This window comes from Mobula hypostoma, chromosome 6 (genome assembly GCF_963921235.1).
Source record: "Mobula hypostoma chromosome 6, sMobHyp1.1, whole genome shotgun sequence".
Classification (NCBI taxonomy): domain Eukaryota; kingdom Metazoa; phylum Chordata; class Chondrichthyes; order Myliobatiformes; family Myliobatidae; genus Mobula; species Mobula hypostoma.
Genome location: NC_086102.1, coordinates 108,638,661 through 108,656,730, shown reverse-complemented (window position 1 = coordinate 108,656,730; position 18,070 = coordinate 108,638,661). Strand labels below are relative to the sequence as shown.

The 18,070-nt window shown below is 44.0% G+C and overlaps 1 protein-coding gene across 8 annotated transcripts in view; it reads right to left on the bottom strand.

Moving 5' to 3' along the window:
- Positions 1-18,070, bottom strand: part of spega (striated muscle enriched protein kinase a) — a 376,412-nt gene that overhangs the window by 200,855 nt on the left and 157,487 nt on the right. For all 8 annotated transcript variants that reach the window (XM_063051419.1, XM_063051422.1, XM_063051421.1 and 5 more), the window contains 3 exons: positions 13,106-13,320; positions 9,992-10,080; positions 3,408-3,583 (listed from right to left, as the gene is read on the bottom strand). In XM_063051419.1, coding sequence (XP_062907489.1) covers positions 3,408-3,583; positions 9,992-10,080; positions 13,106-13,320 — 480 coding nt within the window. The remainder of the gene's footprint in view (positions 1-3,407; positions 3,584-9,991; positions 10,081-13,105; positions 13,321-18,070) is intronic.

The window sequence follows — 18,070 nt, the reverse complement described above, 5'->3', positions numbered from 1 at the left end:
TTATGAGGTCAGGGGTCTTTCTTATCGGACTAGGGAACGGTTCAATAGTCTTACAACAGTGGGGTAGGAGCTGTCCTTGAGCCTGGTGGCATGAGCTTTCAGGCTCTTGTATCTTCAGCCTGATGTGAGGTGGGGTGGGGGAAGACGAGAGAATGTCTGGGCCGAGTGCGGTCTCTGGCTACTTTACTGAGGCAGCACAAAGTACAGACAGAGCCCATGGAGGGGAGGCCGGTTCCTGTGATGAGCTGAGCAGTGTCCACAACTCTGCAGATTCTTATAATCACATGCAGAGCAGTTGCCATTAGGAGCTGTTATGCTTCTGGATTACATGCTTTCTATGGTGCATCAGTAAAATCTGGTGAGGGTGAAGGCAACAGAAAATATTTATTTATTTATTGAGATACAGCGTGTAGTGTGCCATGTACTAGTGAAGCCCAAGAAAGGAAGATCACAGTTTAACATGTGGCTAAGGAGTTGGTGCAGGAGGGAGGACTTCAGATTTTTCTATCATTGGGCTCCCTTCCAGGAAGGGTGGGACCTGTATAGAAGGGACAATTCCCACTTGAACTGGAAGGAGACTAATATCCTAGCAGAAAGGTGTGTAGTGCTGCACAGGGAGGCTAAAACTACTGTTGCAGGGCGATGGGAACCACAGCGCCAGGACTGATAGTGGAGTGGTTGTGGAGGAAGATGTTAAGCTGACATAGAAAGTCAGGAATCGAAAGGTTGAGCAGAGTGGGACTAATGTTCTGAGCTGTGTATATTTCATATAAGGAATGTTGTAGGAAAGATGGAAGAGCTTAGGGCATGGATCAGCACATGGGATTATGACATTGTGACCCTATAGTGAGAGTTGTTTGCAGGAGGGGCAGGACAGGCAGTTCAATATCCTGGGTTCCTTTGTTTTAGGCGTGACAGAGCAGAAGGGATTAAAGGGGGACGGAAGGGATTACTAGTCAGGGAAAATGTCATGGCAGTGCTTAGTCAGGTCAGACTGGGCAGCTCACCGAGTGAGGCTTTATGGGTAGAACTGAGGAATAAGAAAGCCGTGACCATGTTAATGGGATTATATTATAGACCACCCCACATTCTGCAGGATTTAGGAACATGTTTGTTGAGAGATTGCAGACTGTTGCAAGAAACATAAGGTTGTGATAGTAGGTGACTTTAACTTTCCACGTATTGACTGGGACTCCCGTACTGTCAAAGGTGTTCAGGAAAGTTTCCTTACTTAGGAAATAGAAGTCACAACTAGAGAAAATGTGATACTAGATCTCCTATTTGGGAATGAGACAGGGCAGGTGACAGGGGAACTGTTTGCGTCTAGTGATTATAATGCCATTATTTTCAAGGTAATTATGATGAAGGATAGGTCTGCTCCTTGGGTTGAGATCATGTATTTGAGAAAGGTCAACTTTGATGATATCAGAAAGGATTTGGTAATTGTGAATTGGGCCAGGTTGTTTTCTGGCAAAGGAAAAAGAAGGAAGTGCATAGCAGGTATAAGAAGGCAGGAACAAATAACGCATTTGCGTAGTATAAAAATGCAGGAGAACACTAAAGAAGGAAATCAGGAGGGCTAAAAGAAGATATGAGGTTGCTCTAGCAGACAAGGTGAAGGAGAATGCTAAGGGCGTCTACAATATATTAAGAGCAAAAGGATAGCAAGGTCCTTTGGAAGATCAGAGTGGTAATCTGCGTGTGAAGATGAAAGAGTGGCAGAGATCTTAAATAAATTTTTTTTTGCATCTGTCTTTACTCAGGAGATGGACACAGAGTCTATAGCTGCGAGGCAATGCGGCAGCGAGGACATGGACCTCATACAGATTATACAGGAGGAGGTATTTGCTGTCTTGAGGCAAAGTAGGGTACATAAATGCCCAAGGCCTGACAATGTGTTCCCTTGAACCCTGTGGGAGTTCAGTGCAGAATTTATTTAGTTATTTATTGATTAATTGAGATACAGTACGGAGTAGGCCTTTCTGACTCTTCGCAGGGTCTCTAACAGAGGTACTTAAAAAGCCCTTCACTTTGGCTGAGGTGCTAGAGGAATGTAGGTTAGCTAATGTTGCTCCATTGTTTAAGAAAGGCTCTAAGAATAAGCCAGGAAATTATAGGCTGGTGAGCTTGACATCAGCAGTGAGAAAGTTATTGGAAGGTATTCTAAGAGATAGACAGGGAGTGATTAGGGATAGTCAACATGGCTTAGTGCATGGTAAGTCATGTCTAACCAATCTTGTTGAGTTTTATAACAAGTTCAACATACAAGAGAAATCTGAAAAATTACATGGATGGGAGGGGTATGCAGGGCTATGGTTCAGGTGCAGATTAATGGGACTAGGCAGAATATCAGTTCAGCATGAACTAGGTGGAATGAAGAGCCTGTTTCTGTGCTGTACTGTTCTATGCCTCTATGACAACGGTGTAAATACCCCTCTAGCCTGAATAAGAGTAGACATCACCTCCCTTCCTGTTCCTCTGCCTTAGATTATTTGTAATGGTCACAGGATAGGAAGAAGCTGCAAAGGACTGTGAATTCAGACAGCTCCATCATGGGCACTAACCTTCACACAGTAGGCAATGCCTCAAGAAGGTGGCATCTATCATTGTGGACTCTCACCATCTAGGACATGGTCTCTTCTCATTGCTACCATCAGTGAGGAGGTATAGGAGCCTGAAGACACACAATGATTTTGGACAGCTTCTTACCCTCCACCATCAGATTTCTGAATGGACCATAAACCCAAAACACTACCTCACCTTTTGCACTAATTGTTTTATATGTATATCTTATTGTAACATATACTTTTTTATGATTGCACTGTACTGCTACCACAAAACAACATGCATATTTCACAACATAAGTCAGTGATATTAAACCTGACTCTAATTCCAAAATACTTCTTATTCTCCTCTCATTACGACCATCAGTGAGGAAGTACAGCAGCCTGGAGACACACACTCAACGTTTCAGGAACAGCTTCTTCCCCTCTGACATCAGACTTCTGAATGGGCAAAGAACCCATGAACACTTCCTCTCTATTTTATTGTTCTCTTACTTATTTAAATTTATTGTTCTCTTACATATATATATATTCTTATTTGAAATTTATAGTTTTTTTAATGTCATACTCTGTACTGCTGCTACAAAACAACAAATTTCATAGCATACGTCAGTGATATTAAACCTGATTCTAAGATTCTGATTCCCAAATACTTAAAATTTGCTAACATTTCTATTACGTAGTGCCTAATCAGATATCCTTTAACAGTCCATCCACTCAGCATCCGCTGCACTCTGTGAATGGGTCCAGTGAAATCACTAGTGACTGTGAATGCACACACAGATGATTACTCTGAGGGTCTACGCCCAAGCTTGGCGATGGGAAGAGACACCGAACACTCACCTTTCACCTCCAGTTTGCTGCTGCACTGTTTGGTGCCATACTCATTGATGGCCTTGCAGGAGTACATTCCAGAGTCGGACCTCTGCACGGCCATGATATTGAGGTGGAACCGTCCGCCCTCACCCTCCAGCATGTGGTGGCGGCTGTCGGCCTTCACCGGCTCCCGGTTCCGTAGCCTGTCGCCAAAATGTTCAATGTAAATTCATTACCAAACTACACATATACAAGCCTGAGCTTTATTTTCTCGCAGGCATTCACAGTAAATACAAAGAAATGCAATAGAATCACTGAAAGAACACACCAAACGAGACGGACAAAACACAATAGACTGTACAAATACAAAATGAAAGAAAGAAAGAAATACTAATAATAATTAATAAACAATAAATATTGAGAACATGAGATGAAGAGTCTTTGAAAGTAAGTCCATAGTTTGTGGGAACAGTTCAGTGAAGTAAAGTTATCCCCTCTGGATCAAGAGTCTGATGGCTGAGGGGTAATAACTGTTCCTGAACAGTTATTATACAACAATACTGTTTCTGATTAAAGGTGAGATAAGTGGTCAGTGCGCGGGGCTGCTGGAAGTGGGGTGCCAGCCTTCCCACCACTTCCAAGCCTTCAGGAATCACCCAAGACTCCAAGCATGGAGGCTTGGTTTGGTGGAATGGTCTGGGCACTGGTAGTACTATCAAATGTTGAATACTATTGAACATTTAAAGGCCTGGATGGAATGAATGTGGAGTGTGTGTTTCCTATAGTGGGGGAGTCTAGGACCGGAGCGCACAGCCTCATTATGGAAAGACGTCCCTTTATAACAGAGATGAGGAGGAATTTCTTTAGCCAGAGGATGGTGAATCTGTGGAATTCATTGCCACATATGGCTGTGGAGACTAAATCATTGGGTATATTTAAAGTGGAGGTTGATAGGCTCTTGATTAGTAAGGGCGTCAAATGTTACAGGGAGAAGGCAGGAGAATTGTATTGAAAATCAGCTATGGGGGAATGGTGGAGTAGACTTGATGGGCCAAATGGACTAATTCTGCTCCTATGTCTTACGGTCTTATTATTATTGCCATGTGTACAGTGGTGCTAGAAAGTTTGTAAGCCCTATAGAATTTCTATTTCTGCACAAATATGACTTAAAATGTGATCAGATCTTCACGGAAGTCCTAAAACTAGATAAGGAGAACCCAATTAAATAATTAACACAAAAAAAATTATACTTGTTCACTTATTTGAAAAAAATGATCCAATATTACATGAATTTGTTGGAAAAAGTATCTGAACCTCTGGGGTAATGCCTTCTACAAAAGCTATTTGGAGCCATATGTTCCGATCAATGAGATGAGATTGGAGGTGTGGGTTGTACAGGTGCCCTGCCCTATATAAAAGACACACAATGTCAGGTTACTGACAGAGCCTGTTTACGTGCACCATGCCACGATCAAAACAACTTTCTAAGGACCTTAGAAGTAGAATTCTAGAGATTCATAAAGCTGGAAAAGGCTACAAAAGCATTTCTAAAGACCCAAGTGTTTACCAGTTCTCAGTAAGAGAAATTGCCTACAAATGGAAGAAACTCAGTACTGTTGCTACTCTCTCTAGGGGTGGGCATCCTGCAAAGATCACACCCAGAGGACAATCTGCAGTGCAGAAGGAAGTGAAAAAGAACCCAAAGGTAACAGCAAAAGACCTGCAGAAATCTCTAGAACTTGCTGAAGTCTTGGTTCATTTGTCAACTATAAGAAAAACACTGAAAAAGAACGGTGTTCATGGAAGGTCACCATGGAGGAAACGACCGTTCTCCAAAAAGATTGCTGCACATCTCAAATTTGCAAAAGACCACCTGGATGTTCTACAATGCCTCTGGGACTTTGTTCTGTAGATGTATGAGACAAAAGTTGAACTTTTTGGCAGAAATGCACATTACTATGTTTGGAGGAAAAAGGCACAGCACACCAACACCAAAACCTCATCCCATCTGTGAAACACGGTGGAAGGAGCATCATGGTTTGGAGCTGCTTTGCTGCCTCAGGGCCTGGACAGTTTGCAATCATTGAGGGAACAATGAATTCAAAATTGTATCAAGATATTTTATAGGAAAATGTCCGGTTAGCAGTCCATCATCTGAAGCTTAATAAGAAGTTTGATAATGCAACAAGACAATGATCCAAAAGACAAGAGTAAATCAACAACAGAATGGTTTAAAAAAGAATATTTGTGTTTTGGAATGGCCAAGTCAAAGTCCTGACCTTAATCCTATAGAAATGAAACAAGCAGTTCATGCAAGTAAGCCCACCAACATCCCAGAGCAATTTTGTAAGGAGGAATGGCCTAAAATTCCTCCAAGCCAATGTGCAGGACTGATCAACAGTTACCAAAAAAGTTTGGTTGAAGTTATTGCTGTCCGAGGGGGTCACACCGGTTACTGAAAGCAAAGGTTCACAAACTTTTTCCAACAAATACATGTAATATTGGATCATTTTCCTCATTATATAAATTAAGTATAATGTTTTTCTGTTACTTATTTAATTGACTTCTCTTTATCTAAACTTAGGGCTGAAGTGAAGATCTGATCTCATTTTAGGTCATATTTATGCAGAAATAGATAAAATTCTACAGGGTTCACAGACTTTCCAGCACCACTGTACCAAGGTACAGCAAAGAGCCTGCATACTGTTCATACAGATCAATTCATTTCGATGCTCTGTGTCAGTGATACTGCTGTAAGATTTTCTCCTTACTTTCTCAATAAGCCTTGCATGGAGTACCTTATCAAATGCCTTGCTGAGATCCATATTCACTACATCTACTGCTCTCCCATCATTAATGTGTTTAGTCACATCCTCAAAGTCCTCAGGTTCCTGCCTATCAGAACTTTCTCCAACAACTTACCAACCACTGAAGTAAGACTCACAGATCTATAATTTCCTAAGCTATCTCTATGCCCTTTCTTGAATAATGGAACAATATCTACAACCCTCCAATCATCGCCAGAGGCTCAGCAATCTCCTCCCTCGCCTCCCACAGTAGCCTAGGGTACATCTTGTCCAGTCCCGGTGACTTATCCAATTTGATGCATTCCAAAAGCTCCAGCACATCCTCTTTCTTAATATCTACATGCTCAAGCTTTTCAGTCCAATGTAAATCCTCCCTATAACCACCAAGATCCTTTTCCTTAACGAATACTGAGGCAAAGTATTCATTAAGTACCTCTGCTATCTCCTCCAGTTCCATACACACTTTTCCACTGTCACACTTGATTGGTCCTATTCTCTCACGTCTTATCCTCTTGCTCTTAACATACTTGTAGAATGTCTTGGGGTTTTCCTTAATCCTGTGGCCTTCTCATGGCCCCTTCTGGCTCTCCTAATTTCATTCTTAAACTCCTTCCTGCTAGCCTTATAATCTTCTAGATCTCTATCATTACCTAGCTTTTTGAACCTTTCGTAAGCTCTTCTTTTCTTCTTGACTAGATTTACAACAGCCTTTGCACACCACAGTTCCCGGTACCCTACTATCCTTTCCCTGTCTCATTGGAACACAAATATCCCCTGAACATTTGCCACATTTCTTCTGTACATTTCCCTGAGAACATCTGTTTCCAACTTATGCTTCCAAGTTTCTGCCTGATAGCCTCATATTTCCCCTTATTCCAATTAAACTTCAATTTTCTGAAATATTTGAATTGAACCTACATCCACCACTTCCACTGGCAGCTTGTTCCACACTCACTCCACGACAAAGGGTTCCAGCCCGAAACGTTGACTGATCGTTTCCATGGATGCTACCCGACCTGCTGAGTTCTTCCAGCGTGTTGTGAGTGTCACTCCACCCTCTGACTGAAGTAGTTCCACCTTAGGTTCCTCTTAAACATTTTATCTTTCATGCTTAACATATAACCTCTAGTCCTGGTCTCCCTCTTCCTCAGTGGAAAAAGCCTGCTTACATTTACTCTGCGTATACCCCTCATAATTTTGTATACCTCTATCAAATCTCCCCTCATTCTTCTACACTCCAGGGAATAAAGTCCAAACCTGTTCAACCTTTCCCTATAACTCACCCCTCAAGAGGAATATGGAGGGTTATGGTCCGGGTGCAGGCCGATGGGACGAGGGGGAATAACAGTTTGGCATAGGCTGGATGGACTGAAGGACTGTGTCTGAGCTGTGGTCTCTATAACTCTATAGTTTTCAGGTGAGAGGAAGGAAATTTTAAAGGAATTCAGGATTTCAAGATTGTTTAATGCTATTTCCAGTACACATGTGTAAAGGATAATGAAATAATTGTTACTCTGGATCCCATGCAGCACAAAAAAAAACCCACAATAAGATAAAGAACTCAATAAAAAACACAATAAATATAATGAATCTATATATATAAGATATATTTATATGATCAGAAAGTGACATTTGGCACAGGAGTGTCTGCACATAAGGTGACTGACAGTAAATGATAAGGGACTGGTGGTGGGTTGGATTAGTAGTGGAGATATTGATCAGCATTACTGTTTGGGGAAAGTAATTGATTTCAGATGGGCAAGTTTATTTTTACACAGAGTTGTTGGTATTGGAACTCACTCGTGGAATCAAATAGATACCATGTTTAAGAGATATTTAGATGAGGCATAGAAGGATGTGGTCCTAACATTGGTCAATGGGACTGGTGAAGATGGTCATGGGCATGATGGGCTGAAGGGCCTGTTTCTGTCCTATAAATCTCTATGATGTTATTAGTTATGACAACTAGGTTGTGTTCAATGTCTCTGCCCACTGGTTAGAGGCATAAAACCAGGATGAGGGAACATACCACTCCTGTCCTATCTACTCTGCATTGACTTCCTGTATCTTTTAGAATTGATTTTAAAGTTTTCTTACTCATTTTTAAAGCTCCCAATGGTCTGAGACCAGCATACACCACAGAATCACTTATGTTTTATAATCCTGCTTGAGTGCCCAGGTCTTCTTTCACTGGTCTCTTAAATTTAAACAATCTCCCTCAAAAGATAATTGACATGTCAGCTTTTTTGAACTATGCTCCGAAATTGTGGAATTCAATAACTGAACCTATTAGGGAAGCTGACTGAGTTGATACTTTTAAATGCCAGCTCAAAACCTATTTATTTAACCTTGTTTTTAACTAACATCTTTTTGTCTTTTATTTTCATGTTAATTTTTATTTTTAATTTTATTTTCATGCTTGCATTTTATCATAATATAAAGCACTTTGAACTACATCATCTGCATGAAAAGTGCTCTATAAATAAGTTAATATTATTATTATTGATTTTTAATTTTTTCTTATATCAAGCTGGTAAAACCTGATATGGGCAGAGCTAAGCACACTCATCTCTCAATTGCTAGGAACTTTCAGACTACTCTAGTGATGTTTAGTATTGTGGATTTCTGAAGATTTACATAGATATTACTGTAAAGGCCTAATCGTTTAATGCTATTGTGTAGTGACTTTGGGATGATACCAGTTGTAGATATTACTATTGGGACAATGTATACCTTGTTCATGTTCCATAGTCTTTCAATTTCCGCTTTTAACTCAGCATTTTTCTGGTGTTTTTCACTTATTGATTTTTGCACTTGTGTGTTTGGAATGGCTATATCTATTAAGTAAGTTATTCTTGCTTGTTTATCCTGTGTTATTGTATCTGGATGGTTATTATGGATTGCCCTATCGGTAATAATGGATCAGTGGTAATAACATCTGTGGGGCTCTGACTCTAAAACTGGATCAGGCTTGTATTTATAGAATGGTATAGTTTCTTTTATGAGTTTGTATTTTAAAACAAGTCTTTGGTGAATGATGTTTGCCACTTGATTGTGCCTGTAATCAGATTGAGTTAAACTGCTGCAGGATCCTGTGATGTGTTAGACTGTTTCTGGTTTCTCATAGCATTTTCTGTATTTATCGTCTTGAATTTGTTGGTCTTTTATTATGTATTTTTGATAATTTTTTTTGTGTTTACCACCTGGTCCTGTATTGCCACAAGGAACCCTTCTGTTTCTGGGAAGAGTTCTCCAACTCTGAGCCAGGCGTTCGATACTTCTTTGTTGACATCTAGTCTGCTCATATGGTGGGGATGTCTTCCATGGAGGGTTACGCTCTTCTCCTGGTTAATTCTTTCTTCAATAGTGATAATTTCTTCATTTTTCTGGGTTGTGCTCTCACTTAAGTTTAGTGGTGTGTACTTCTTATCAGAATTGCATATGCTCGCATGGAGTACTAAATCCTGGTTTTGTTGATGAAAGTTCATCCTTAGAAGTTTTATCTGACTGTTGTGTAAATTTTTAATATCTGTTATTTTTATTCTTCTTCCTCCGTCTGTCCCAGGTAGTGTTAATCTAAGTGCATACAAGTGTAGAGTTAATAATAAAAATTATGATTATTATTTCCCCCACACACTTCGGTGGGTGGAAGCTTTCCAAATGGGAACCCTAACTGATCTTGTAAGACTCCTTCATGAAATGCGGCTGACTGCTATAGAGTTCTAAGTTAGGGTGGTACATGACTTGGAGGGGTAGCTGTAGGGTGTGGTGACCTCAGCCAGAAGTCCCAGGGCTCTCACTCACCAGTAAATGATAGGTTTTGGCTCGCCCTGCACGCACACGGTCAGACTAACGTTCTCTCCTTCCACTGCAGTCTGGTTGCTCAAAGGCACCTAAACAAAGATACATAACATGGTCAGCAGTTGGTGGGACAGGGGTGGGAATATATCAAAGGCCCTCGAGTGGTTGGGCTGAGTGGGACTGAGACATGGAACAATGTCTCGGCACCTAATATGGCAGCCCTGTTTGAAGGGGAGAGCAGGTCACTGAGGGTGGGAACCCAGAGGGAGACAGCCTCCAGGTTGGGATACCGGAGGGAGACAAGTTTTGTGCCCCTTATCTAAGAAAGGATAGGTTGGGATTGAAGAGGGTCCAGAGGATGTTCACTAGGATAATCCAAGGAATAAAAGAGTAAACATAAAAGAAGCTTATGATGGCTCTGGGCCTGTACTTGCTGGAGATTAGAAGAAGGGGGGAGGGGGGAAGATGGCGGAAGTTGCGGAGAATTATTTGCTGAACGCAGAGGCTAGCGGAGTGGTAGGTGAGGACAAGAGGAACCCTATCCCTGGTAGGACAGCAGGAGGATGGGCTGAGAGCAGACGTAGGTGAAATGGAAGAGATGCAGTTGAGAGCAGTGTTGATGGTGGGGGAAGGGAAGCCCCTTTCTTTGAAGAAGGAGGACATCTCCTTTGCTCTGGAATGAAAAGCATCATCCTGAGAGCAGATGCAGTGGAGGCAGAAGAATTGAGAGAAAGGGATGACGTTTTTACAAGTAATAGGATGGGAAGGTAGCTGTGAGAGTCCATTAGTTTATAATGGACATCAGTAGATAAGCTGTCTCCAGGGATAGAGTCAGGGGAGGGAGGTGTCGGAAATGGACCAGGTAAATTTGAGGTCAGGATGGAAGTCGGAGGCAAAGTTGATGAAGTCAACAACATCCGCATGGGTGCAGGAAACAGCACTAGTGCAATAGCGTAGAAAAAGTGATGGATGAACACCAGTGTAGTCTTGGAACACAGACTGTTCCACATAGCCAACAAAAAGGCAAGCGTAGCTGGGACCCATGTGAGTGCCCATGGCTACACCTTTTCTTTGAAGGAGGTGGGAGGAGCCAAAGGAGAAATTATTAAGAATGAGGACAAGTTCCGCTAGATGGAGGAGAGTGGTGGTGGACGGGAACTGGTTGAGTCTGGTGTCCAGAAAGGAAAGGAGAGCTTTGAGGCCTTCTGGGTGGGAGATAGAGGAGTATAGGGCCTGGATATCCATGGTAAAAAATAAGATGATTGGAGCCAGGGAACTTGAAATCATTGAAAAGATCCAGAGTGTGTGAAGAGTCACAGATGTAGGTAGGGAGGGACTGAATGAGCAGGGATAAAACAGAGTCAAGGTATGCAGTGGGGCAGGAACAAGCTGAAACAATGGATCTACCTGGACAAGTGGGTTTATGGATCTTGGGTAGGAGATAGGAACAGGAAGTGCGGGGTGTGGGAACTATGAGGTTGGAGGCAGTGGATGGGAGATCCCCAGAGCTAATAAGGTCGGTGAGGGTGTGGGAGACGATGGCCTGGTGTTTCTTAGTGGGGTCATGTTCGAGGGGCAAAAAAGAGGAGGTGTCTGAGAGTTGTTGCTGAGCCTCAGCAAGGTAGAGGTCAGTACACTAGACTACCACAGCATCCCCCTTATCTGAGGGTTTGATGGTAAGGTTAGGCTTGGTGCGGAGGGAGTGGAGAGCAGAGCGTTCGGAAGGAGTGAAGTTGAAATTGGAGAGGGGAGTGTTGAAGTCGACGGTTGATGTTCCATCGGCAGTTGGCAATGAAAAGGTCCAGAGCAGGAAGAGGACCAGGGCGGGGTGTCCAGAAGGAGGAGGAGGGATGAAGACAGGAGAAGGGGTCATCAGTGTGGGGTGGAGTGTCCTTGCCATAGTAGGCTTGGAGACAGAGGGACCAGGGCAGGGTGTCCAGGAAGGGGGACATATTATTAAGGTGATGAGAGGAAAGTATGGGAGGGGAATGTCAGAGATAAGGTCTTTACACAGAGAGTGGTGGGCACATGAAATGCACTGCTAGGGGTAGTAGAGCCAGATACATTCAGGGCATTTAAGAGTCTCATAGATAGACACTTGGATGATAGAAAAATGGAAGGCTATGTGAGAAGGAGGGGTCAGATTGATTTTGGGGTAGGTTAAAAGATCGGCATATCATTGGCTGAAGGGCCTATACTGTGCTGTAATGTTCTATGTTCTAGTCACTGAGAAACGCAAGAGATTCTCTGGAGGGTAAACTCTGAGATGATGTCCCTCTCATGGGAGAGTGTGGTACCAGAAAGCACAGTTCCAGAATAAAGAGACATCTAACCAGGTCTGAGAGATGTGAGTATTTCTATAATAGAGGGTTGAGAGTCTTTGGAACTCCTTGCTTCAGAGAGTTGTGGGGGCAGAGAGTTCGGGTACATTTAAGGCCAAGATAGATTTCTAATCAAGAAGGAGATGTGGGGCAGGGGGAGGGTTAGATTGATATTAGAATACTGTAGGTTAAAAGGCTGGCACAACAGTGTGGGCTGAAGGGCTGTATTGTTCTGTAATGTTCTACTCTTGGCAAGAGGACAGGGAAGTGGATAAGGAATGCTAGACTGGCACTGGCTATAAATTGAAACTGGAATTAGAATTGGTTTATTATCGTCAAGTACAGAGATACGGTGAAGAGCTTGTCTTGCATACTGTTCATACAGATCAGATCACAGTGCATTGAGGTAGAACAAGGTAAAGCAGTAATAGAATACAGAGTAAAGTGTAACAACTACAGAGACAGTGCAGTACACATAGACTATAAGCTGTAAGGCTATATAGTATTGTGCGGATGGCATGGTTAGTGTAACAGCATTATAGTGCCAGTGACCCAGGTTCAATTCTTCTGCTGTCTATAACGAGTTTGTGTGTTCTCCCCGTGACTGCGAGTTTCCTTGGGATGCTCCGGTTTCCTCCCACATTCCAGAGATGAACGGGTTAGTAGGTTAATTGGTCAATAACCCCATTGAGTTCTGGGCTGGGTTTGAGGTGGTGAATGGACTCTTTCTGTTCCTACGTCTAACCTCTCCCTGTCTGAAGTTCTGCGCAGAATTCCAGGCCTGGACTGTGCTTACCTCAAAGGTGGGCGGGGCTTTGAAGTGGCTTCTGATGACAGTCTGCCGCTCGTCTGCACTTCGCTGCCCCTCAGCCTCGCGTGGCAGCACAGCCTGCCTGCCTTTGTACGCGAGGTCGCTGGGCTCCTCCAAGGGGCTGAGGTACTCCTCGTCCGAGGTGATGGGGCTGTAGAGCTCAGCCGGGATGGGTTGGGACCGAGAGTCAGTGGCGGAATCTGCAGTGAGAGAGAGAGGGTGATCTCAGGATCAGATATGGCTATAACACCATTAGACAGAAGCAGAATTCGGCCACTCAGCCCATTGAGTTTCTCTGCCATTCCATCATGGGTGATTTATTATCCCTCTCAACCCCATTCTCTTGCTTCCTCCCTGTAACATTTGATGTCCTTACTAATCAAGGACCTATCAATCTCCACTTTAAATATATGCAATGACTTGGCCTCCTCAGCCACCTCTGGCAATGAATTCCACAGATTCACCACTCTCTGGCTAAAAAGATTCCACATCTTTGTTCTAAAGGGACATCCTTCTATTCTGAGCTTGTGCCCTCTGGTCCTTGACTTCCCCACTGGAGGAAACATCTTCTCCACATCTACTCTATCTAGGTCTTTCAATATTCAATAGGTTTCAGTGAGATCCCCCACTAAATAGGGCCATTTTGTGTGTGTTACTCTGGATTTCCAGCATCTGCAGAATCTCTTGACTATTGCCACTCATGTGAGCCCCCCTGGGGTGGTACATTACTATAATAATTGAGGGGTTGCATCTTCCTCTCCATTTGCAGAAGAACCCTACACTGTGGTGGGAGCCACACCTGTCACAGTAAGGCTCTGGTACAGAGATTAGTTTTTATACTGAGATCCAAGTCGCAGGCCTCGGCTGAGGGACTCTTGGCCAATGAGCTACTTCTGGGCTGGAGCAGTGACAGGTTTTATTTCTGAACCATCTTTAATATAGTAAAAGATCCCAAAGCACTTCACAGGAACGTTATTGAACAACATCTGATACCGGGGTACAGGGGCAGAGTACGGGGAGGGAGGTGAAAGGGTTGGGAGGGGGGAGTGAGGAGGGGTGAGGCGGGAGTGGGGGGTGAGGGGGTGAGTGAGGGGGGAGTGAGGAGAGGAGTGAGAAAAGGAGGAGGGAGGGAGGGATGGATAGAGTAGGAGGGAGGGAAGAGAGGGGGAAGGGGAGCGTTGAGTGGGGAGGGGGCTTTCACAAAGGTGGATAAGCAAGAGATGGAAAGGGAGGACACAAAGGGAGAGATGTGGGGACAGAGAGAGAGTAGAGAGGAAACAGTGGAGAATAGAGAGAGAGAGGGAGAGAGAGGGGGGGAGAGAGAGAGAGAGAGGGAGGGAGAGAGAGGGAGGGAGAGAGAGGGAGAGAGAGGGAGGGAGAGAGAGATGGGATTAGAGAGGACAGAGAGGATACAATAGAGTTAGAGAGGTGGGTGTTTGGTTGCTGCAGTAACAACGACACACCATTCACAATCTTTGAACCCCTGGGATGTGCATTAACCTGGTGTCTCTCTGAATCTGTTCCTACCGGCTGTGGTGTTGGGGGGAAGCCAGATGAAGACAGCACAAGCCAGTCCCTCTGTCCGTAGTCAGCGTTGTTCAGCCGTCGAGGGGCTGAGCTGTGGAGCTGGGGCGACTGCTCAGCCATCCAACAGACTGGCACACATCCCGTCCAGAGAGGGGGAACCAGCCAAGGGATCCCGGCCAGGCGACACCATCCTCCCAGGATCGAGGAAGAGAAAACAATGGGGTTTCCCAATGCCGAGCTGGGAGGAGATGGCACCAACGATTGCAAGGGGTATTTAGGTCAGCACTTGAAAAGTACCTCCTCCACCTCGCACAGGAAGGGATGGGAAGGTGACTCTGACACAAGGACTTAGCGGGAGCCTCTTACCATATCCCGCAAACAGTGATCCTGACGACAGGGTGAAGAAACGTCTGTAGAGATCTGTAAACAGCAGGGATAAGGAATGCCAGGCATGTGACAATCTTTATTTAGCACCCAGTACAATTACAGTCACTGGCGACTCTTCCACTGCTGAACTTCATGGTGGGAGGATCGAAGACAAGTGTAAAGGATTTTTCTGCAGTGATACAGAACCCTGGTGAAATACACCTGGGGTACTGTGGACAGCTTTGGTCTTCCCTCAAGAAAGATGTGTTGTCACCGATAAATGGACTCTAAAAACCTGAACTCATTCCTCAATCACACCTCATTTAATACAGAACATCGAGCATAAAATATACAATATAAAAGTCTATAGGCCCCTTCGGTCCACGGTGTTGCATCGATCTTTTAACCTACTCCAAGATCAATCTAACACTTCCCTCACACATAGCCCTCCATTTTTCTATAATCCATCTATATGTCCCCAATGTATCCGCCTCTACCAGAATCAGAATCAGGTTTAATGTCACTGGCATATGGTGTGAAATCTGTTGTTCAATGACAGAGGTACAGTGTAATGCATACTAAAGGATGTGATGCTGAGGTTTTATAAAGCACTGGCGAGGCCTCACTTAGAGCATTGTGAGCAGTTGTAGGCCCCTTATCTAAGAAAGAATGTCCTGACATTGGAGAGAGTTCAGAGGAGGTTCACGAGAAGGATTCCAGGAATGAAAGGGTTATCAGATGAAGAGTGTTTGATGGTTTGGGTCCTGTACTCACTGCAATTTAGAAGTATGGGGGGGGAGGGGGAACCTCACTGAAACATATCGAATGTTGAAAGGCCTAGATAGAGTGGATATGGAGAGGATGTTTCTTATAGTGGAGAGTCTAGGACCAGAGCGCACAGCCTCAGAATTGAGGTATGTCTATTTAGAATGGGGATGAGGACGAGGCTGGTGAATCTGTGGAATTCGTTGCCACAGGTGGCTGTGGAGGCCAGGTTATTGGGTGTGTTTAAGGCAGAGGTTGATAGGTTCTTGATTAGTCAGGGCATGAAGGATTATGGGGAGAACGCAGGAGATTGGGGTTCAGAGGGAAATGGATCAGCCATGATGAAAGGGCGGAGCAGACTTAATGGCCAAATGTTTAATTCTGCTCCTATGTCATATGGTCTTATAAAAAAAAATCACAATAAGAAATATGTAGGTTTTTAAAAATTAAATAAGTAGTGCAAAATAAGAGGGAAAACATAGTGAGCATGTCTGGCAGGGCGTTCCACAGACCTGCCTCTATATTTTAAAAAAACATCTCTGACATCTCCCCCCCCCACCCCCATAGCTTCCTCCAATCTGCTTAAAGTCATGCCCCCTTGCATTAGCCATTTCCACCCAGGGAAAAAGTCACTGACTGTCTACTCAATCTATGCCTCTTATCATCTTGTACAACTCTATCAAGTCACTTCCAAAGAGAAAAGCCCAAGCTTGCTGAAACTATCCTCAGAGGATGTGCTCTCTGGTCCAGGCAGCATCTCTGCAGCCTTTCTAAAGCTTCCACATTCTTCCTATAACGAGGCGAACAGAAGGCAATACCCCAAGTAAAGGCAGGAGGAGAAGATGGCGGCGCGACGCAGCGCGTGTGGCCTCTCCTGTGAAATTATATCACATTTGTTAAATAGGGGCCGTGCACAATTCTGATTTGATGGAGACAGACGTGAGAAGCATGGAGGAACATCTGGAGAAATTTCTGAAATGCCCGGTTCGCTGCCGCTGCTACTGTGCGATCGAGAATCTCTGGAGGGAAGGCCCCAAATCCCCGGCTTTGCCTGTTGCTGGCGGCTGGGGATGGGGTCGAAGCGCTCAGCAGAGATGGTACTCGGTGCTCGGTGTCAGAGGGCTGGTCGGAGGCTCGAAGTTTTTGGACGACTCAGAGTTGGACTGTGGTCGGGTGCTTCCAAGATGCTGCATCGGCAAGTTTGCAGTGCTAGAAGCTCATGGCAGGGAGAGTTTTCTTCCTTCTCCCGTCTGCGTGAGATGTTGGGACTTTCGAGAGACTTTGAACTTCTTTTACAGTGCCCATGGCCTATTTTTCATCAAGTTATGGTATTGCTTGCACTGTTGTAACTATATGTTATAATTGTGGTTTTTGTCAGTTTTTCAGTCTTGGTCTGTCTTGGGTTTCTGTGATATCATACTGGAGGAACATTGTATCATTTCTTAATGCATGCATTACTAAATGACAATAAAAGAGGACTGCGTGTCCTCATAATCTAACCTAAGTGTGGCTGAACCATGGCGATGATGTAACAGACTGCTATGGCGCTGATGCTGGGTGTGGTGTCCGAGCAACTTCTCATCTTTTTTATGAGGCAAACAGCTCATGGCCTTGCAACTTATAAAGATTGGCTTTTTTTGTCACATGTATATCAAAACATACAGTGAAAGGCGTTGTTTGCATCAATGACCGACACAGCGTGAGAATTGTACTGAGGACAGCCTGCAAGTGTCGCCATGCTTCTGGTGCCAATGTAGCATGCCAACAACTTACTAACCCTAACTGAATGTCTTTGGAAACTGGAGCACCCCATGTGGTCACAGGGAGAAAATACAAACTCCGTGCAGACAGTGCCAAGAATTGTATACCAATTGGTGATTGCTGGCGCTATAAAATGTGGCGTTAACTGCTATGCCACATGCCGTTTGCCTGCACTGCACTTTCTCTGTAAATGCAACATAAAATTCTTCATTCTGTTTCTCTATTTGTTATGTAGAGAATTAATTGTCTGCATCTCAGTAGAGGTGACACTAATAAACCAATTACCAATACCAGTTCTGATCAACCCTCTGCACAGGAAGGGTGTGGAGGCTTTGGAGAGGATTCAGAAGAGGTTCACCAGGATGCTGCCTGGATTAGAGTTTATGACCCATTGGTGGCACGGTAGTCTCGTGGTTAGTGCAACTCTTTACAGTGTCAGCTGTAAGATCAGGGTTCAATTACACTACACACAAAGACAGGCAAACAACTAACTTGAACAATTTGTCTTCTTTTGCACATTGTCGTTTATCA